Source organism: Bufo gargarizans, chromosome 7 (genome assembly GCF_014858855.1).
Source record: "Bufo gargarizans isolate SCDJY-AF-19 chromosome 7, ASM1485885v1, whole genome shotgun sequence".
Lineage (NCBI taxonomy): Eukaryota > Metazoa > Chordata > Amphibia > Anura > Bufonidae > Bufo > Bufo gargarizans.
In genome coordinates, this window is record NC_058086.1 from 101,153,852 (window position 1) to 101,177,401 (window position 23,550).

The 23,550-nt window shown below is 43.4% G+C and overlaps 1 protein-coding gene across 4 annotated transcripts in view; it reads left to right on the top strand.

The window, feature by feature from the left end:
• The window catches only part of FOXRED2 (FAD dependent oxidoreductase domain containing 2), a 576,662-nt gene extending 557,117 nt beyond the window's left edge, over window positions 1-19,545 (top strand). For all 4 annotated transcript variants that reach the window (XM_044301271.1, XM_044301274.1, XM_044301272.1 and 1 more), the window contains one exon: window positions 18,886-19,545. In XM_044301271.1, coding sequence (XP_044157206.1) covers window positions 18,886-19,073 — 188 coding nt within the window. In that variant the 3' untranslated portion in view covers window positions 19,074-19,545. The remainder of the gene's footprint in view (window positions 1-18,885) is intronic.
• The last annotated feature ends 4,005 nt before the right edge of the window (window positions 19,546-23,550 follow it).

Genomic DNA, 23,550 nt, shown 5'->3' on the forward strand with positions numbered 1-23,550 from the left:
CTATGGCATTATTTATCTAGTATACTACAATTTATTGTCCATGTATATGGTACTTTATGCACTTTGCACTTTGCAAAGTATGTACTGAATCTGGCTTCAATATCTTGTCCATGGTTGGCGAGGTTATGTATATATGTCCCCCACTGGGGTATTTATTTATTATCTAGTACCTCTTTGGCCTTATCCAACATTGTTTTCAATGCTGTACCTTGTCTATTTGTGATCCCTTCACCCTGTGTGTCATCCACCATTGTTTTGTATTGTCTGTTATTGTATTTTATTGTATTTTCCCCTCTCGGGAACCATAATAAAGTTTATATATTTTGTTAGTCGTGCTGTGCCTGTTCTCTCCTTTGGTGTCGATACTTGGTATATAGGCCTAGTACGCATACTCACTTTGTGAGTTACTTACGATTGGCGTTTATGTACTATATAAGTAGCAGGGCCACTTCTGTCATGAGGCAAAATGAGAATCTCGCATCATGCGGCAGTTTGCAGTGTTTTTAAGGGCCTACTCCCTGCCTCCATGGGTGACGAGGTAGACTCATTAGTTCCTGCTCTCTGCCCTTCTCCACAAAGCTGACTATCAATGCAGCTGACCAGTGATCCAAGTCAGTGCTGTGAAGGGCAGAGAACAGGAAGTAGCTTGCTGCTGCCGCTATTCCCGCAAGTGAGAGGAGTGAGTGAAGAGCGGCACAGGCCTCAACAGAAAGCACAGGGTGCATATCATCCACTTCTATCCCTCTAGATCTGACAGTCCGACTCACTGGCAATGCGGTGCTAAGCCCTAACCACTGCCACCGCTATAGGCTTAGCTCTACCTCCAAATGATCCAGTCTACTCTGCAGCAAGGACAGAAGTTTACTGCTCCTACTGTTAGGCCTGGGCCTTCTGCCATACGTCTCGCTGTCTTACCCGTCATATCCCCACCATCTTCTGTCTTGCTGCCCACTGCTGTCTCTACCAGATGTGGCAGACGTGTCCTCCGACCATGCTTCCTCAGTTCTCCAACCCATGCTGGAGTACCATAGGGGCACGTGCCCGCTGCTTCCAGGGGTGTGTGCTTCCTGCCTCCCAGCACGGCCCCTGGGCAGGGTTACAAGGTTAAATAGCTGCTTCCTCTTCAAGGAAGTTGCCTGAGCGTTGAGTTACTATAAGTAATAGCAAAGGTGTTCTGTTCTGATCTTCTGTGTTTGACCCAGCCTGTTTGACCATTCTGTTTACCTGCTGTCTGCATTGACTACTGGACCTGTCTGACCCTGAGCCTGTCTGATCCTCTGTACCACACTACTATCTGATACTGGCCTGTTTCTGACCACGCTTCAGCTTCTGCCTCTTAGAATCATCATCATCAGCTGCTGCCTTTACTCCAGTCCCCGGAAACTTCTTGTTACTTGGAGTCTCCTGCTTGTCTGGTACTTGGAGAGCAGACTACTGGGAGGGGAGACGAGGAGAGTGTCCACTAAAGAATTGGAGTCTCAAATCTGCAAGGAAGGAAGGACGGATCTATTCTCAGAATGGGTCATCAATATTTGATTGGCAGGGGTCTGACTCCAGATCAGCTCTGAAGCAGTTGCAGCGCATGTGCGAGCACAACTTCCACTCCAAAATTACCTGTGCTGCTAATACTACATTTCATATATATCTGCATTTACATCAAATATGTGACAAACATGTTATATGAACACAGCCAACTGTAAGGCCTCTTTCACAAGAGCAAGTTTTTTTAAAAAGCATTGTGGGGAGCAAGCGGAAAGTGGTCCGGCGCATTTTGTTACTGCTGGTATATATTGAAGTATGCGGTATATTCACTGCTGGTATATATTGGTGTGTGTGGTATATTTACTGCTGTTAAAGGGGTTGTCAGCATTCAGAGCAGAAACCCAGACATATCCCCATTTTCACCCAGGCAGCCCCCCTTGATATGAGCATCTCATGCTCCGATGCTTTCCTTTGCCCTGTGCTGAACTTGTAAAATGTCTAGGGCAGTGCTAAAGCCCACCCATCAGAGCTGGTGACGTCAGCAACAGCACTGCTAGATGGAAGCCTCTGCCGAGCAATGTAAAAATATAAACAAACTGCTCATGCCCAGGGCAAGGGAGAGCTTTCGAGCATGAAATGCTCTGAACCCGGTCAGGTTCTTTAAGACATGCTGGAAAATAATGGTGGCCACACAAAATATTGACACTTTGGGCACAATTTGGCCATTTTCATTTAGGGGTGTACTCACTATTGTTGCCATTTGTCATGTGCCGGATGTCCCAAGGGGGACCTCAAGACAAGGCAAACAGACCAGGAACCACGGAACATATAACTTATAACAAAGGAACCAAGACACGTGACAATGACTATAATAGAAGACCTCAATGTACTGAAACAGATCAGTGGGTGTGAACCCACTGCGCTACTGACTAGCAATACTCTGGAGGGGCATAACTAAGCAGCTACCTGGTCTTCACTAGACCCTCAGATGGTGAGGATAGGCTTGGGCCATTAGGGTAGGTGCCAGGGGCTACTCCAGAGTGTAAACAGAGTCAGTGGCAGCAGGATCAGGTGGCAAGGAGATACCAGACAAGGTACCGACAGTACATTGAGTCCACTGACAGGCAGGAAGAACGGAACAGAGGCAGAAGCAGGTTACTGTGCTCCAAGCACAATAGAAGCAAGACGGCCCCAGGAAGAGCTGCACAGAAAAGGCAGAGCAGTGACAGAAGCAGTTACCTGCGCCGCAAGCAAAAGAAGCTAAGCGGCCCCAGGCAGCGCTGCACAGAACAGGCAGAGCAGCAACAGAAATCACAGCTAAGACGATATCCCGTCAGAGGGAGAATAAACACGCATGGTATGTATATATTGTATAGTCACAGGGTACCACCTGTCATAAAACGTAGCCTTTATTATTTAGTACGTATAAAATAACAAACTCCCATAAGGACAAACACAAAAAGAAAAAGAAAAAAATAACGACACTTCATGAGTGGATGTGTTTCTGTTCCTCAGTGAGATTTTTCAAAAACACTGTAATCTAGGCAGGGTGATAGCTTCCCAATTTGGGCCTGTCCCTAGATATGGCCCTAAGATATTTATCCCTGCCTAAAAAACGGAATGGAGGCCCCGATAGGGGCGATCCTGTGTTCAGGAACCTCCTGTAACGCCCTAGACTGCCCCTGTTCGGGGATCTATTGGGCAAAGTCTAGTCAAATGCCCAATTAGTAGTGACCTAGTCTAGGTACATAAAATAATAAAGTTTATAGGTACGCAGAGCAGCAGAGTATACTGCTATATATGCACTGTATAGATACGTGCTCAATATAATATGTAGTTTAAGCAATGCTGAAGAATAAAGATGTTAGATATATACAATGTTCTATGTACACATTCTAGGCAGCTTCTCTGTGCATACAGTGGTATAGTTCATGGCGCAGCTGTCTATCACAATGCCAAATACACTATTGGTATAGATACAATCTTCTCGGCGCTTGGAGTTGCTGCCCTAAAACAACAAAACTAACCTGGGTGCCTCAGGCCCAACGCGTTTCGCCCACACCAATAACCTGGGCTCATCAGGGGACACTCGATTCAGTGACCTAATAGGCATCAATATTTACGTGAAGAGAACACAATCTTCCTCCTCACTGATGACACTAGATGAAGTTGTCATCCGTACCAGGCTGTCATTCATTGCAGCTGTACATTTATACATGACAAATAACTCTCATTGTAATATATAGTACAGTCAGACCAATGGACCGGATCAAGTCCTTATGCATTTTCAGTGGACGTGATCCCTGTATGGTTATAAACCAACACGGCCAAAGTGCCTTAAAAGTGCTGCATCACGTTGAGATACACAATGATAGAAAAGTGCCAGCAGATAGCCATATAAAGGTGGTCACATCTGCTCACTCATATACACCACATCATAAGAGATAAATGGTGGTACTTGCGTGCCCAAGACAGGCTACATAGGGGTGGTTCCATACGCTCACTAAAGAGTACGGCAGCCAAAGGTCTTCCGGCTTGACCTGTGGTGGTCTGTAGGAGAGAAATAATGGAGTGCTTAGCCATCACAGTAGCTATATTACTGACCCCGTTTTCCAGAGACTCAGGTCGTCCGTGCTTATAGAGACGTACCTGCTCCGGTGCCTCAATAAATTCGATGTGAGGTCGCTGGCTGCAGCTCCGGCTATGATTTAAATAGCCCGCCTAGTGTGGATATGGGCGGGGCCAGTATCGGCGTGTTCTTAGTAAAACTCACGTGACCTGTTTTTATTTTCCATAGAGAAGGCGTTTCTAGGTGACACCTCCTGCAATGCGTCACCACGTCCAATGGTAACGCGACGACGCGTAGCTACGTCATCCGTCCGAGACAGTGGTCACGTGACGGCGTATAGTTACGTCACCCCCACGTGACAGAGCCAAGCCTCAATCTGAGATGAGGCGCTTAGTAGTGAGATATTCCATACCACTGGTCACATGACAGCCTATTGCTAAGTCACCGATTACAAGGCTATACAAGTGGTCACATGGTGGATACGCATCATTCTCATGTACGTCTCGTCCGGCCAAATCGGGCATCGCTGCTATGTGGGCTCCCCAATTCTCTGTCATCCAACTAGGCCAAACATGAAAAATGACCCCATTATACAGGAGGTATGGATGAACCCCATACTGTTTGCGGTGAGTATACAGGTATATCCCTACTGGCACTGGTAAACACATAGAGAGATTGTTAATTCCATGTCCATGTCTAACCGTACAGTTATATATTACATTCTACACATTTTTTGTTTATTTCTGTGCCAGATAGATGTATTTGTTTTTTATTATTTATTTATTTTAACGTTCAATTCCTTCATTTTAAGAGAGAGTAGAAAAGTATAGTGTTGGAGATGGTTACATACCCTCCCCTTCTTTTGGTTGACACTATGCTATAGTATACCCTCACTCTTTTATAGATAGTCTATGGCCAGCTATAAAAAGCAAGAGAAATCAATGTTCTCATTCAGTCCCAGTGGTGACATTGTGTTTAACATATGAATCCATTTGGACTCCTTTTGTTTTAAGATAGTGTCTATGTCACCTCCCCTGATAGAATGTTTGATTGTCTCTATCATGGAGAAACGTAATGTGTTGGGATCCGCTCCATGCTGGAGTACAACATGTCTGGACAGTGGTTTGTCGCGTTTATGTCGGACATCACCCACATGTTCCAGTATTCTCTTTTTAAAGGCCCTACATGTTTTCCCAACATAGCTCAGGCCGCACCCACATTGTGCCATATACACCAGGCCTACTGTATTGCAGTTCGCAAAAGAGCGAGCCACGTACGTGTAGTCCTGGTTGCTGTTGGAGAAGGTATTGCCCACTTCAATAAAAGAGCAGGCCTTACATTTTCCACATTTGTGGGTGCCAACCCTTCTATCCATGAGCCAAGTATTTTGTGCAGGGGGCGCTTCAAAGTGGTTATGCACTAACTGATCCCCAATACTTCGACCTCGTCTAAAGGTGATCGATGGACGCTCAGGGAGGAGATCAGTTAGATCCGGGTCAGATTTTAATAGTGACCAATAGCATCCTATTATTTCCCGAACCTGGTGGGACTCCGTATCATATGTTCCAATAATCCTAATAACCTCTTTTGACATCTTATGTTTCCCATCAGAGTGGATAAGTGTAGACCTGTCTATGGACTCTGCATGATTCCAAGCCTCATACAAGCATGCATCTGAGTAGCCTCTCTGTTTGAAGCGATGGAATAATATGGAGGCCTAATTTCTAAACTCGGTCTGATCTGAACAGTTTCTGCGTACTCACAGAAACTGCCCTTTAGGAATTCCCCGTTTCAGTGGTTTAGGGTGAAAGCTTTCCCATCTGAGCAGGCTGTTTGTTGATGTCTGCTTTCGGTATAGTGTAGTTGTTAAGGTGTTATTGGCGCTTCTACTGTACATCTGTATTTGTACATCCAGGAAGGTTATACTTTGATGCTGCAGTTCATGCGTGAAAAACAAACCAATATGGTTTCTGTTTAGATCCTGCATGAAGCATTTAAAATCATCTGGAGTACCTGACCAGAACAACAGAATGTCATCGATGAATCTCGACCAAAACATTATATGTCTAGTCCATCTCATCATGTCTTCAGTAAAGACAACAGTATCCTCCCACCAGCCCAGGAGCAAGTTAGCGTAGGTTGGGGCACATGGGCTCCCCATCGCTGTGCCCCTGAGCCGGCGGTAGAAACAGTCATTGAACACAAAGTAATTGTGATTTAGCGGAAATTCTAAGAGCCGAATCACAAATTGATTGTAATGGTTGAGGTCAATGGACCTGGAATCTAGAAAGTACTTGGCTGCCGCTAGGCCTTTACTATGAGGGATTGACGTGTAGACGGCCTCCACATCAATGGAGGCCAGCCATACCCCTGGGTCCAGTGTGATACATTCAATGCGCTTCAACAGATCGGTCATATCACGATATGATGGTAATGATGTTACATGCCCACATTTTCAGTTAGACTCCCTATCCCAGATACAGTAGGTCAACCCTTGAGGGGGACGGTACCTTTATGAATTTTTGGAAGGCAGTAGAACGTGACAATCCTTGCATAGGCGTACATAGAGAAGTAAGGGCCCCATAGCAAGGATCAAACTAGCCTCCCCAACATAGGACAGAGGGGTTCTGCCTAAACCAGGCATCTCAAACTCGCGGCCCTCCAGCTGTTGTAAAACTACAACTCCCACAATGCCCTGCTGTAGGCTGATACCTGTAGGCTGTCCGGGCATGCTGGGAGTTGTAGTTTTGCAACAGCTGGAGGGCCGCGAGTTTGAGATGCCTGGCCTAAACCTTTTTTAATGACCATTATTCCACTGCCTTATTCGCTAAAAGTTGTTCTTTTAGAGCATAGAGTCCTGGCCGAGTTTTCACCTCCAGTTGAAGAGGAGATAATCCCAACAAAGACTGGGCCCCCTCTTGCCTCTGGCCCCATAGCAGTCGCATGGTCTGCCACTATGGTTTTTACGCCCATGCATCCTGGGGTTTGGTGGTCCAAGATAATCACGTTCCTGTCAGTCAATGATTATAGTCAGGTGTCGGCTATGTGTTCAGCATGATGATCCGGACGACGTAATTGAATACGCCTGCCCGTTGGTAGATATCCTGGATGGTTGGATTTAAGAATGAAAAGTATGGACAAATCCATACCTTAATAGATAAAACAATCTAAATATACTACCCAATTGGATATCGAACACACAGTCGACATCCGAAAACCAACCAGCATGATTCAAAAAAACATATCACAAAAATCATGATTATAATTAGGAAGTCATGATCTATATAATGAGAATTAAAAATTCATCACGAAAAATATATACGGCTTAAACATGATATTTCATAAATGACAAACAAGAACACCAGTGAAGGATATCTACCAACGGGCAGGCGTATTCAATTACGTCGTCCGGATCATCATGCTGAACACATAGCCGACACCTGACTATAATCATTAAAAATATATATGTAATTTTATTGGTAAATGATTGTTGATATTGTCTATATTTTTGATATCCGTTACATATATATGTGCATACTTCTATATGATGTACAACACATCACGCCATTTTGCTTTAACGTCACTTTATGGTGCATGATGTCGGGTCCATCATTATATGGTTCTTGGGGGCACTTTCCATGTTTCGGCCGTGGTCAGTGGGGTCGGGCTAGAGCAACCATCTGGCTTTGGATGTGCTCCGCCCCGCCCCCACTCACACACGGCTGACTCTATGAATTTCTTTTTGGTATGTACACTTGATGTGAATTGTTGTTTTCAAGCGCATTTGTATTGATGTGAGACTCAATATGGATACGTCCGGTGTCTCTTTTGGCATGTAGTTATAGTTAGTGACACGTTTGCAGCATTCCCCGTCTACATATCTATATACTTCCGGTTGCGGGTCACCTGCGTTCCACAGGGCCGCGGACTGCGCATGCGCTGCTCGGCGCCATCTGGACGCGCTCCATGACGTCATATTTTCGCGCTTGCGCGATGACGTGGATGCGCCGAGAGATGGCGTCGAGCATCATGGGGCATCCCGCGCCCAGACATGTGGACCACAGGTGTACCAAATGAAGGTAATCTCCCTGACCCACCCACTTCTCCCTATATATACCCTGTCCATATATCATTCTATACCTCCTGACGAAGCCGTAGGGCGAAACGCGCGTCGAGGTTGTGCGCTCAGGGTCCTCACGCCCACTCACCACCATGTCTTCAGGTACATTCTACATTGATATCTCTCTGTCCTAACTCCTGCCAGTGACTCTGCACGTATCCATAGTGAGTCTCTTTATATATCCATGTCAACTATTGTTTACATAGTGATTTCCACCAGAGAATCTCACTTCCATGGTTTGCTGCTTTCTGGCTTCAACGCCATGTGTGGATACGCTGTGCCTTTCCCCTGCTATTAACAGGGCAAATTGCATTATTTGTTTGAAGATATTGTGTAGCAACTGCATATTGGACCATTTTGGCCACCTTTAAATGCACATCAGCACTTTACTCTGGTACCTGTAAAATGTGTCATTATTCATTGACACTTTGGTGTATTGTGGCGTCCGTGACCCTGTGCTTCTCTGCATTCTTGTAATTCTGTAGCAGCTCCATCTTTTGTATTTTTATTAATACATTTACATTTTTATACCATTCCCCACTTGTTAGTTTTGGTTTACCTTGGATGTCATACAAGTGGTTTTTGTTAACTGTCTAGTCGACGGGTGGCCTTTTGTAGGTTAATACAATAATAATACAATAATGGTCATTCATGGATTATCGATCACGTGACAAAGATTGGATGTCACAATTGGGATCAGTGTTTGGAGATACTACAGTGCAAGATGCAGAGAAATGTGATAGCAAAGAATTAAAGCATAAGCTCAGAGAGGCCCTAAAAAAACGTACCAAGTTGTGGTGGAACAAAGCCTCACTTGAGAATTACCTTAATAGGAATATTATACCACGGGGACTTCGGATACAGATCTTTCCAACCTTGGAGGGTGAGGATCCCTCCTTCATTGCAAAATGGGAGGAAACTCTCACTAAATGTTCACAAACCCTAATTGAATTGCTGATTGGGGTGGATCGGAGATCTTTGGAGGCTGTGGAGAAGGACATTGACAGTCATAAGGATAATATTAACCAACTACTGACTAAGGAGGATTTGGAGACCTTTGACAGAGGTCTTGAGGAAGACCTAGTCAAGTGGGAAAAAGAAATCCAGTCGATTAAAACAAAAAAATTCCAGAGAGATCTGGGAGACTACCAGCAAAATAAAGTATTTAAGTGGCAACGCACGAACCTCAGATTCGAATCACGTTCACGATCTCAGTCCCTAGTGTCATCTCTATCTGAGAAAGAATGTGGCGGGCCTTTTTTAGAAGGACGCCCGGGCACTACTCGCGGTCCAGATCCCGACAGGGCAGGTTACAATCTCCGCACTCCGGTACAAAAGCGGAAACACTGGAACGGGAATGGCCGAGGGAAGAGAGCAAAGAATTAAAGGTAATAAATCTTTCTACTATTAATCTCACCCCAGTACAACAAGAGGTCCTACAAAAAGGTTTATCATTTTCTCCAGTTGGCAGATTTGATTACTTCGAAGTAATCAAAGATTTAGAACTATTTGCTCGAAAATTACTTTTCAAAAAATATTTTAACCGTGGTCAGGAAGGTACTGCCTCCCTGTCTCCAGTCGAGAGGCAAGCGATTAGAGATCTAGAATCCCTTTTGGAAGACCAGGTAGAAACCATACCCAGTAGATCCCCCATACATCTGCACAGGCGTTCACAGACGTTTCCCCCCAAAACATTATGTCCCGCAGTGGACGTCTTTGTGAAGCTTGTTAAACGTGATCTTAACATTGATCACTCACATATTAGGGGTGATAATATGTCACGCCTACAGAGACAGGCACTGCGTGAACTCCAAAATCTTAAGGAGGTAGTTATAAAACCTGCCGATAAAGGGGGCAACGTCGTGATATGGCCTGTGCAGATGTATGAAAAGGAAGTTTTTCGACAGTTAAATAACAAACAATGTTATAGAAAAATTGAGAAAGATCCGACTTTGATTTTTAAGAGGGAATTAGACGATATCCTAAGGGATGCCCATGATCAGGGCATTATTACCCTAAAAATGATGGAAGGGTTAAGGGTTGACTTTCCCGTCAAACCAACCCTTTATTTGCTTCCAAAAGTGCACAAGAACCGCACCCATCCTCCTGGACGCCCGATCGTCTCGGGGATCGGTAGTCTGTGTACCAACATAGGGAAGTTTATCGACTTTTTCCTTCAAAAGAGTGTGGAAATCCTCCCATCTTTTGTTAAAGATACGACAGATATGTTGAGGCGATTGAATGGCATCCACGTCGATCAGGATGCGGTTCTTGTCACTTGCGATATTGAATCGCTATACACGTCTATATACCACGACCAGGGAGTGCGAGCATCCAGATCCTTTTTAGTCATGACTGACTACGATAACGATCTGATTGAATTCATCTTAGCGTTGTTAGAATTCACATTGACGCACAATTATTTTCTGTTTAAGGACCGCCTCTTCCTACAGCTCCAGGGTACAGCAATGGGGGCAGCATGTGCACCCTCATATGCAAATCTGTTCCTGGGGCTGTGGGAGAGAGAGCTGGTACATGAAACACCTGGATACGATGCCGCACTCCTATGGTCGAGGTATATAGACGATGTATTTTTTCTATGGCATGACACCATTCCTGCCTTGGAAGATTTTCTGGCTCGTCTTAATACAAATACCCGCAATATTAAACTTACCTGGAAATATAGTCTTACAAACGTTGAATTTCTAGACATCATGATCATTAAAGGCCCTGATGGATATCTGTCTACTGATCTATTCAGGAAATCCACAGCTGTCAATGCCCTTCTCCACGCCTCCTCTGCTCACCATCCAAACACGATTCAGGCAATCCCTACAGGGCAATTCCTGAGAACTCGCAGGATTTGCTCCAGCGAAGAGTACTTCGACCAGCAGGCCTCAGCCCTGACACAACGATTTCTCGAAAGAGGATACCAATTCAACACTATTCAACGGGGTTATGAGAGAGCCAAAAAAACACCTAGAGACTCTCTGCTGGTAAGTAGGCCGAAACCAAAAACTAAAAAAGACAATAATGTGAGATTCATCACCCCCTTCAATAGCAAGTGGAAGTTTATACAATACATCCTTCGCAAGCATTGGCCAGTTCTGCAAACCGATGGTGATCTGGCTGCGAGCCTTCCGGCGTATCCCCAGATAACTTGGAGAAGGTCGCGCAATTTGCGCGACATTCTTACCAAGAGCCATTATGTGCCTAAATCCATTGGTGGAATCTTTGGGAGCAGGGGCCCGAATTGGGGCTCTTTCTCCTGCGGATCCTGTACTGCTTGTCAGTACATGATCCGGTCTACTGGCTTTTGCGACTCTTCTGGTCTGAAGAAATACACCATCGTACACCATATAGATTGCAATACTGAGGCAGTGATATATCAGATCACCTGCCCTTGCAATTTATTTTATATCGGTATGACCAAAAGAGCACTTAAGGTTCGTGTCTTGGAACATATTCGCAGTATTCGGGCAGCGACAGGCACACTTGAAAAGGATTGGGACTCGCTACAAGCAGTCCCAAGACATTTTTACAAATTCCACAGATCCGACCCAGTGGGACTATCAGTTAGGGGCATTGACAGAATCCACTTGGGATCCAGAGGCGGCAATATAAAAGTGGCATTGCTGCGTAGGGAAACCAAGTGGATTGTCACCCTAGACACCGTCACACCCCATGGCCTCAATGAGTTTAGTAGCTTCTCTTCTTTTCTATGAACAGCGCGCGAATTTTAATCACAGGGTATATATATATATTTAGATGTCTATATATGTTTCATGACTATAATATTATATGTCTTTTTCCTTTCTTTTTGAGATTCCACATATCCAGTTCTTGTGGGTTCTGGTGGTAAGGGAGGTCGCCATCAACCATAGGAGAATACGGTCATCATGCGGGATAACATCGGATGTTGCATTATTGGTCATATGAAGGACATCATTCCTCGGCACAGTTACTCTATTGCCCGAACATCTAGGGTTGCAACATAGTTTTCTTTTTGTTAGCAGGTTCAACATCGCCTTCTGATTATGTGGATAATCTCAGAGTCCTAGTTTGGCTTGGATTGTTCCTCTTTTTTTCACTGCTGGGTCGTATTCGACTCTCTTTCCCTTCTTGTTTTCACTGCAGAGGTCTGGGTTTTTGTTGGATGGGGGACTTTTTCGGTCGACCCCGCCGGCGGCCCGTTTTGCCGCCCGCGGTGTCGTCCCTGAATGTCCCCCACCCAAACCTTGACTCTAAATAACTGCGGGGGCGGGTGATTTGATATATCACTGCCTCAGCACACGAAATTTAAATATTCACCAGATAATCACAATTTTTTCCTTCACTGGTGTTCTTGTTTGTCATTTATGAAATATCATGTTTAAGCCGTATATATTTTTCGTGATGAATTTTTAATTCTCATTATATAGATCATGACTTCCTAATTATAATCATGATTTTTGTGATATGTTTTTTTGAATCATGCTGGTTGGTTTTCGGATGTCGACTGTGTGTTCGATATCCAATTGGGTAGTATATTTAGATTGTTTTATCTATTAAGGTATGGATTTGTCCATACTTTTCATTCTTAAATCCAACCATCCAGGATATCTACCAACGGGCAGGCGTATTCAATTACGTCGTCCGGATCATCATGCTGAACACATAGCCGACACTTGACTATAATCATTAAAAATATATATGTAATTTTATTGGTAAATGATTGTTGATATTGTCTATATTTTTGATATCCGTTACATATATATGTGCATACTTCTATATGATGTACAACACATCACGCCATTTTGCTTTAACGTCACTTTATGGTGCATGATGTCGGGTCCATCATTATATGGTTCTTGGGGGCACTTTCCATGTTTCGGCCGTGGTCAGTGGGGTCGGGCTAGAGCAACCATCTGGCTTTGGATGTGCTCCGCCCCGCCCCCACTCACACACGGCTGACTCTATGAATTTCTTTTTGGTATGTACACATTGATGTGAATTGTTGTTTCAAGCGCATTTGTATTGATGTGAGACTCAATATGGATACGTCCGGTGTCTCTTTTGGCATGTAGTTATAGTTAGTGACACGTTTGCAGCATTCCCCGTCTACATATCTATATACTTCCGGTTGCGGGTCACCTGCGTTCCACAGGGCCGCGGACTGCGCATGCGCTGCTCGGCGCCATCTGGACGCGCTCCATGACGTCATATTTTCGCGCTTGCGCGATGACGTGGATGCGCCGAGAGATGGCGTCGAGCATCATGGAGCATTCCGCGCCCAGACATGTGGACCACAGGTGTACCAAATGAAGGTAATCTCCCTGACCCACCCACTTCTCCCTATATATACCCTGTCCATATATCATTCTATACCTCCTGACGAAGCCGTAGGGCGAAACGCGCGTCGAGGTTGTGCGCTCAGGGTCCTCACGCCCACTCACCACCATGTCTTCAGGTACGTTCTACATTGATATCTCTCTGTCCTAACTCCTGCCAGTGACTCTGCACGTATCCATAGTGAGTCTCTTTATATATCCATGTCAACTACTGTTTACATAGTAATTTCCACCAGAGAATCTCACTTCCATGGTTTGCTGCTTTCTGGCTTCAACGCCATGTGTGGATACGCTGTGCCTTTCCCCTGCTATTAACAGGGCAAACTGCATTATTTGTTTGAAGATATTGTGTAGCAACTGCATATTGGACCATTTTGGCCACCTTTAAATGCACATCAGCACTTTACTCTGGTACCTGTAAAATGTGTCATTATTCATTGACACTTTGGTGTATTGTGGCGTCCGTGACCCTGTGCTTCTCTGCATTCTTGTAATTCTGTAGCAGCTCCATCTTTTGTATTTTTATTAATAAATTTTCATTTTTATACCATTCCCCACTTGTTAGTTTTGGTTTACCTTGGATGTCATACAAGTGGTTTTTGTTAACTGTCTAGTCGACGGGTGGCCTTTTGTAGGTTAATAACAAAACATGGCATACATACAAGACTTAATACATGATGAATATAAAAAGGTACAAAGAAAACGCCAAAAACTAGATTCGGAACTCAAGATCCGGTTTTGGAACTCATGCATTCTACCATGGAACGCATCTGTTTTCTGGGTATATACAACTAAATATGTACGAATACAAACATTTTTAAAAATGGGGAAATGGGACCCGAATGCTTGAATGTGTTCAATATACAATCTACAGGAAAAAAAGATAAGATAGAGGTTTTCTACCCAGATCAGCAAGACCGGAGGCAAAAGCACTTCCGGTCCGATCGTAGTGGAGCGCAATTATGGAACGCAAGGGTTCCATTGCGCATGCCTGGATGAAGCAAACGGGAAGCTCTTGCAGTCCAGTCCTGTGGAATGCATAGGTTCCATTGCGCATGCGTGGAGCACTAGTGCACTCCTGTTTCTTCTGTTTATTGTGGGCAGTCTAAGGCACACCTGTGCAATATTTATCCTGTCTAATCAGCACGTTGATATACGATGAGGTGGGATGGATTATCTTGGCAAAAGAGAAGTGCTCACTAACACAGATTTAGACAGATTTGTGAACAATAATTGAGAGTAATGGGTCTTTTATGTACGTAGAAAATGTTTCAGATCTTTGAGTTCAGCTCATGCAAAATGGGAGCAAAACCAAAAGTGTTGCGTTTATATTTTTGGCCTATAAATATATATATATATATATATATTTATATATATATACATACATACACACACATACATAAGAATATACATACAGTGTAACAGCTGCTAGCAGACGGAACCTCTGCTAGAAGGAAGGAGTTAGCTGCTGCCTGGCTAGTGCAGTCCGATTCCGGTTCACCTCTGCTCCCGACTCCAGAGCCTCATAGCATTGTTTTCTGCAAGGATAGAAGAAAGACCACCTGAAGGGGGCTCCTTTGGTGATGGGGGCTCAGGGCAATTGCCCAGTTTGGCCCCCCAAAGGCGGCCCTGTGTATTTCAGTATAATAAATTACCCCCATACTTTATTAATATTTCACATCTGCCAAGCTGAGGCTGATGGAGAGAATTGAATGTCTTACCAGAAGGCTTGGCAAAGAATAGAAGTGTTGTAGAAACATTAATAGTTGTAATAAGCTCGCATCAAAGTTTGTGTAAGGAAAAAGGTAAATCCCTGTTCCCTTAGCCGCAGTCAGGGACAGACCCAGGTGCTACCATCTTGATTGAATTCTGAGCAACTCCTCTCCTCCCTGCTCAACCTGTGTCTTTTATTTACTAACAAAAGGTGTAAAAGGGGCTGGCCCAAGACAAGGATACAGGAAGTGATGACATATCAAAGGACAGGGAGGGGAAATCAATGTGGCTGGACAGACAATGCACACACCCCACCCCTGTATAAGGAAGGATGAGTCATGCCCATTGCCTGACCAGCCAAGTGGCCGCCCAGCCCCATCACTGTCAGCATGGACCTAGGGGTGGGCGATATGGCCTAAAATCTATATTGCGATATAATTTTAAGCACGTGCGATATGCGATATATAGTTTTCTATATTTGGGGGGGTGGGGTGTTTAAACTTTTTTTTTTACTTTTTATTTATTAGCCTCCTTAAGGGCTAGAACCCTCGTCATATTCACCCTAATAAAGCTCTATTAGGGTGAATAGGACTTTACACTCTCCCTGCTGCCCTGTGCATAGTGCACACAACAGCAGGGAGCTGATCCCCCTCCCCTAATCAGTGCCATCCACAGATCCCCCTCCCATAACAGAACCGCCCACAGATCCCCCTCCCCTAATCGGTGCCATCCACAGATCCCCCTCCCATAACAGAGCCATCCACAGATCCCCCTCCCCTAATCAGTGCCATCCACAGATCCCCCTCCCCTAAACAGTGACACCCACAGATCCCCCTCCTCACCGCTCACAGGAGAACATTTATAAACTAAACAGTAACTTTAACTTTAATCAGCGACTCTTTACTTGTATACTTTACTCTGTCTTAGCTCCGGTAACAGCAGAAGTTACTGTTTAGTTTATAAATGTGCTCCTGTGAGCGGCGTGGCCCTGTATATTCTAACCCCCATTAGAATATACCATCGGATTTGAGTTTTCACACTCTCACCGAGATCGTGAAAACTCAATGATTTACTGTCTGTCCCTCCCCTCCTCCTCCTACTCTTTTCTCATTGGTAGTCAGCGGCAGCTGCGCACAGTGGGGAGGGAGGGACTCCCTCCTTCTCCACTGTGCCGGCTCAGGAGAACATGGTGCGCGCATAGAGCGCGATCATATCGCGGCCCTGCGATATAGGCGATATGCTCAAAATCCATATTGTGGCACTAATTTATATCGCATATCGCCTATATCGCCCACCCCTACATGGACCTCATTCAATACTGCTCAAAAGTGATCAGTATCTAATAAAGATCATTCTACTGGTTCTTATAGGTTTGAGATTATCTGCGAGACATTACTACAGCTATTGTCAGTATACGGTACGAGTATACCGACAAGGCAGATATGCATGTCTTAAAAGCAGATATGTATCCAGAAAGGGATAGCGAAGCCGCAGCAGAGGTATAATATGTATCTCTCGTTATGCAGACTTCACTTCTCTAATGTGTATAGACATTTGAAGGGAAGAAGCCCAGTGCTTGCACTTAGTGCTCACAAACCAGCAAACGCCCCCCTACACACTGAGAACACTTCTCCAAGCCCAAGGTTTTGATACTGACTGTTTTACCACTGGTCCTGATTCAGCCAAAGTACCCTCTGCTAGAGTGTTCTCTGGATAAATCGGACACAGGGAGACAGATGACAATCTATAAAAACACACACACATCCTAAAGTAAAATGTCCGCATAATAAAATTTCCACAACAGGAGGTAGACCCTTTTCAGCTCCACCCTCTGCAGAATTGGGATAAAAATTTGAGATTTCAGAGATTTCTTTGACACAATTTGGGAATCCGGTCAACATTGCATTGTTTTCCATATTTGCTCTATCCCCGGGATCAGAAAACAGCCATTCATTAAGTATAAGAACCTTTCTGTTTTAATCCTTTTTTTTTTTTACTATAACCGTTTTATATGTTAAATTATGATTATATGTCCTTTGTTTTGTCATATTTTTTGTTTAGCACTATACTTTTTTTGGGGTTTATTAAATCCTAAAATTTGATGTCATTCCTTGTTACTCTAACTTGCCTTCCTCCTCAAAGTGCTGCTTTGCTCATTACCATTGAAAGTGTGCTTGTCGTATGCTAGAACACAGTTATGATCAGGGCTTTCCATCAGCCTTTTCCTTTTTTTTTTTTTTTTTTATCCTTTATTATTTTCTGGAGCAAATATACAAGTTCTCATATCAACCAGTTAAAATTTACAAATATACTTTATACAAGTTAATACCCCATCCCTTTTGTTTCCCTGCTGCGGGATCCGTCCGCATTTTAATATCTACCTTGATTTCTATTTCCAAAAATTCCTAGTATAAGGGATCTTGGGAGCCTGAAGCAAGTAAGGGAGCCTGCCCCCTCGGGGGGCCATCACACCAATTTCCTTGCCACTCTTCTATAGGCCTCAATAGTGTCTAGCCGAGCCCTCCATTCATAAAAATTAGGGCTATTCTTCGTACCCCAATATTTAATTATCAAGGCCTTTGCCACCATAAAACCTTCCATGCTAACTCATAATTGGTAGGGGGTCAGCTCAGAGCGGGGGAAAAGACCCAGTATTGCCTGCGTAAAACTTCGCTTCAATTTGATCTTATATCCATCAGCCTTGTCCTTATTTGACAGATGGTGGCAGCTTGTGTATGGATGTGTGTGTGTGTGTGTGTGTGTGAATGGATGACATAAGTTAGTGGTTACCTATTGGATTAGGGGACTGTGGAAGTTCCCTTCCAGTCCCATCCAAGGTCACTGGAGCCGTGAGTGCCAGAGTCCCTCATGGCCTGTCGTGTTGTGTGTGCGCTTGATCATGTGTGATTTTTGATAGACCTCATTTTAGAAACTACACCCCTCCAGTGGGGTTAAGCATCTTCTGAATGTTCCATGGATATATTTGCAAAATTAGGGGCAAAGTAACTCCTGTTACTGATGAGCTGTTTGAAAAGACCAGCAGTGCTCCAGTGAGCACTGTGACCTCTTATTAGGTCAGTGGCATCAACGTTCATCAGTCACATTGCCTATGTGCAGCTCAGTCCCATTCAAGTGAATGGACCTGGGTTGCAACACACAGCATAGCCACTATACAGTGTATGGTGTCTTCAAGATGATTGGTGGGGCTGAGTTGAAACCCCACCATTCAGACTTTGATGACCTGTTTTGTGGATAGGTCACCCATATTATAGTCCTGGAAAAAAAACTCTAAATTCCTGCTCATGGTGGTTCTTTGAACAGGACCCCCACTCGACTCCAGTGATTGACAGCTATCTCACTATGCACATTCATATAGTAAAGGCTGTCAATCACTAAAATGTTCATCTGCTGGACTCCTCAGCCTAGAAAAAGCAGAAATTTGAATGAATGAATTACAAATTATACTGAATGTTTTCTCACAATGGATCAATCTGCTCAAATGTTTTGCTCTATAATAAATAACACTGCCTATAGATTGCCTAGCATTTCCAGAGTGACAGGTTCCCTTTACTAGGATCTGTTTGAGAGAAAGGCTAGTTTGCCTTCTTATTCCTGTTTTAAGCAGTATTCTTGATTATTCAATTGACAGGCAATATTGTTTTGTTTTGCAGATTCCTGTTTTGCATTTTTATTGACACATCAGAAGTTGCCATTTTTTTGCCAGCAAGTTTACCTGCAAAACCAAGGACAAAAGGGAAAAGAAGAATTGAGGAATTATACTCATCTAGGATTTAGGATGAAAAAGAAAAGAGAAGTTGATGTCTTATATAGCCAGACTAACAGAAAAGATGAATTTTGACTTTTTATTTGCCACTAAGTTGCCTCGTATTGTTCCAAATTTCCATTTTTTATTTTTTATTGTGAATACATAGAAAAGGCATACAAACCACATAAACAACTCTAAGCCCCCCCCCCCCCCCACCCCACACACAACCAAATGGAGAGCGAGAGAGAGGGAAAAATCCTTATAATTTTAGAATCCCAAAAACGTCTAAAATTGACATATTTTTCGATACAGTAACCAAGGGGATGCCACTACGGAACTATTACTTGAAAAACACTAAGTGATCTACAGTAGTAACCAACTCCTACAACTGGTGAAGTATTGGACATCTCCACAAAAGATGAACCAAGCTAGCAGAATCTTGGAAACATTTTGGGCATTTATTCAAAGATCTTTTCTGGATTTTAAGTAAAAATTTAGGGGTATAATTTGAATCTATGAATAATGTGCCAATGTGACCAGATGCAAGAAACATTATATAAAGTGGTGAAATATTACCTAAAGTAAGTCTATTTCTCATTACTTATTTCTAGAGGAAAAAAAGCTGTCTGGTTTGAGAGCTGCACATATACAAGCAGGCAAACGCGGGTTTGTGACCGTTTGTGTGTTTGAGTTCAAGTGTGTGTTTGTATTAAGTGTGTGACTTTAGATTATGTGAGGGAGTATCAGTGAGAGCTAAATTATTTGTGTGCATTGCTGAGTGGCTGTGCCTGACTTTATTGTACTCTATACTAAGTCAGAGCAGTGTAGTGTAGTTTATACACTGTGACTTGCTTTTGCTGCCAGGTTAATTTCATAGCAGCTGAGAGTATACTGTGATTACATTTTTTTTTCTCTTCCTTCTCCAGGGTGTTGCACAGGCGAGTAATTAGGCTGTAGCTATCTAATTAGGAGAAGTTAAATAGCAAGTCTTGAGGGCAGCTCAGTCCTTTGAATCCGGAGGAAAAAAAGCTGTCTGGTTTGAGAGATGCACTTATACAAGCAGACAAACAACGCGAGTTTGAGCATTCGCATGTTTGATTTCCAGTGTGTGTTTGCATTAAGTGTGTGATTTTAGATTACGGAACTTGAGATTCAGCGACTTTAGGAGGGGACTACAGTAAGTTAGATTCTTATCACTGCGCTGTATAGTATCTTTTCACTGTATTTAGTATGTGTTCCATTATTGACAGCGCTGTCCAGTGCACATCTTGTCTAATGTATGGAGTCCTGGAACAGCTGTTTGAGGATGCATATCTTTGTTAAAAATGTCAGCAAATTGCCAGTTTGGAATCACACATCAAGTATCTAACCAGGGGAGTTTCAACATTGAGAAGCGTTGACAATTTGGAAAAGAGTTTGCTGCTCACTGAGCAAACACTCTATGGGGTAGATGTGGAGAAGGGTGGTAGCGAGGAGGCTCAGGAAAGTGAGGTAGCTAGCTGGATAACAGTTAGAAAGTGGGGAAGGTGGAAGAGTGCCAGGGAGGCTAGCCCTGATCTGACACACCCCAACAAGTTTGCAAGGTTGGCAGATGAGGGGGATGTCAGTTCAGGGAGAGCACTGCTGCAGCCGGACCCTTCCTCTGCCAGTCAGGGGAATGTCAGCTTCAGTAAGCAGGGGACCCGGAGAGCAGGGCAGGCCAGACAGGTGCTGGTAGTGCGAGACTCAATTATTAGGGGTACAGATAGGGCAATCTGTCACAAAGACCGGGATCGTCAAATGATGTGTTGTCTTACCGGCGCTCGAGTTCGACACATCGTGGATCCGGTTGACATTACTGGGAGGGGCTGGAGAAGATCCAGCAGTCACAAAATGATTTTAGGGATTTAGGTCACAAGCTTCGGGCAAGGACCTCAAAAGGTAGTGTTTTCTGAAATACTACCTGTGCCATGAGCCACACAAGAAAGGCAGCAGGAGATTAGTGAGGTTAACAAGTGGCTCAATAACTGGTGTAGTAAGGAGGGGTTTGGGTTCCTGGAGAACTGGGCTGAAGTCTGTCGGCTACAGGCTCTATCGTAGGGATGTGCTGCACCTCAATGGGGAAGGGGCAGCTGTATTGGGTGAGAGGATGGCTAGAAGGTTGGAGGAGTGTTTAAACTAGGGACTGGGGGAAGAGGGTAATCACGTTATAGGATAGGATAGGAAGATCAGGCAGATAGAGACCGGGGGCAAGGTAATGTGACTGGGGGAGAAATGGAAGGAAGGACTAGAACAGTTCAGAAGGAAAGGTGTAGGGTAAAAAATATACATAAACCTCATAATTGTATGTATACTGCCAGAAGCCCGACTAATAAAACTGGCGAACTGGAATTTGTGATGTGTGAGGAGGACTATGACATAGCAGGAATAACAGACATGGCTGGATTATGGCTATGACTGGGCAGTTTACATACAGGGTTATAGTTTGTTTAGAAAGGATCGCAAAAAAACAGAGGGGGAGGGGTCTGCCTTTATGTAAAGTCCTGTCTAAAGCTCACAGTCCAAGAAGATATAAGTGAGGGACATGAACACGTGGAGTCACTGTGCGTAGAAATACATTGAGGCAAAAACAATAATAAAATACTAATAGGAGTTTATTATAAACCACCAAATATACCAGAGTCCACAGAAAATCTGCTACTAAACGAGATAGACGAGGCGGCAGATCATAATGAGGTCGTTATTATGGGGGACTTAAACTACCCAGATATAGACTGGTAAACTGAAACCTTTATATCTCATAAAGGAAACAGGTTCTTGGCAATAACCAAAGACAATTACCTTTCCCAACTAGTTCAGGACCCGACTAGAGGGACAGCCATACTGGACTTAGTATTAACCAATAGACCTGACAGAACAACAGATGTGGAGGATGGGGGACACCTGGGAAATAGAACCATAAAGTAATAACTTTCCAATTGTCATTCAAAAGAGTGTTTCTTCAGGGAGGAACAAAAATACCAAGCTTAAAAAAAAAAATAACTGTGAAAAAGTCCTCAAAATTAAAATACAGCCACAAAATTGGATATTTTTAAAAGCATCCTAAAATCGAATTATGAGAGGTACATACCTTATGATATTAAAAGGTTGAGGAACAAGTAAAAACCAATGTGGATAAATAGAACTGTAAATAAAGCAATAAATGACAAAAATAAAGCATTTAAATCACTAAAACAGGAGGGTAGTGAGGAAGCACTGAAAACTATAAGAAAAAAAAAAAGAATATGTAAAATAAAAGCAGCCAAACTAGAGACCAAGAGATTAATTGCCAAAGAGAGCAAAACTAACCCTAAAATGTTCTACAATTATATAAATGGTAAAAAATATAAATCTAAAGGTGTCGGCCCTCTACAGAGAAATGAGAGGGGAGTTGCAGAGAATGATGAGGAGAAAGAAAATCTATTAAAAAAATTTTTTCTCCACTGTATTCACTGAGGAAAATAAACTGTCAGATTAAATGCAGAATGTAAAAGTAAATTCCCCTTTAAAAGTCAGACCCAGGAAGAAGTACAGCAGCGTCTTAAAAAGATTAAAATAGACAAATCGCCAGGACCAGATGGCATACACCCTCCTATCCTAGGATAATTAAGTAATGTCATAGCCAGACCCTTACTTCTGATATTTAATGACTCTATACTGACAGGGAGTGTTCCACAGGATTGGCACATCGCAAATGTGGTGCCAATATTCAAAAAGGGTCCAAAAACAGAGCCCAGAAACTATAGGGCACTAAGTTTAACATCTGTCATGGGTAAACTGTTTGAAGGTTTTCTAAGAGATGCTATCTTGGAGTACCTCAATGAAAATGAGCAAATAATGCCATATCTGCATGGCTTCATGAGGGATTGGTCATGTAAAACTAATTTAATCAGTTTCTATGAGGAGGTAAGTTCTAGACTTGTCGTATATCTGGACTTCTCCAAAGCATTTGACACTGTACCACGTGAAAGGTTAGTATATAAAATGCTTGGACTGGGAGAAAATGGCTGTATGTGGGAACTAACTGGCTCAGTGATAGAAAACAGGGTGGTTATTAATGGTACACACTCATATTGGGTCACTATCACTAATGGAGTACCTCAGGGGTCAGTATTGGGCCCTATTCTCTTCAATATATTTATTAATGAACTTGTAGATTACACTAAACTGTGTAAAGTAATTAACACGAAAGAGGACAGTATACTGCTACAGAATGATCTGGATAAATTGGAGGCTTGGGCAGATAAGTGGCAGATGAGGTTTAACACTGACAAATGTAAGGTTATGCACATGGGAAGGAATAATGCAAGTCACCTGTACATACTAAATGGTAAAACACTGGGTAACACTGACATGGAAAAGGACCTAGGAATTTTAGTGAACAGCAAACTAAACTGTAGAAACCAGTGTCAGGCAGCTGCTGCCAAGGCCAATAAGATAATGGGTTGCATCAAAAGGGGCATAGATGCCCGTGATGAGAACATAGTCCTGCCACTTTAAAAATCACTAGTCAGACCACACAGTATACAGTTCTGGGGTCCTGTGAAGAAGA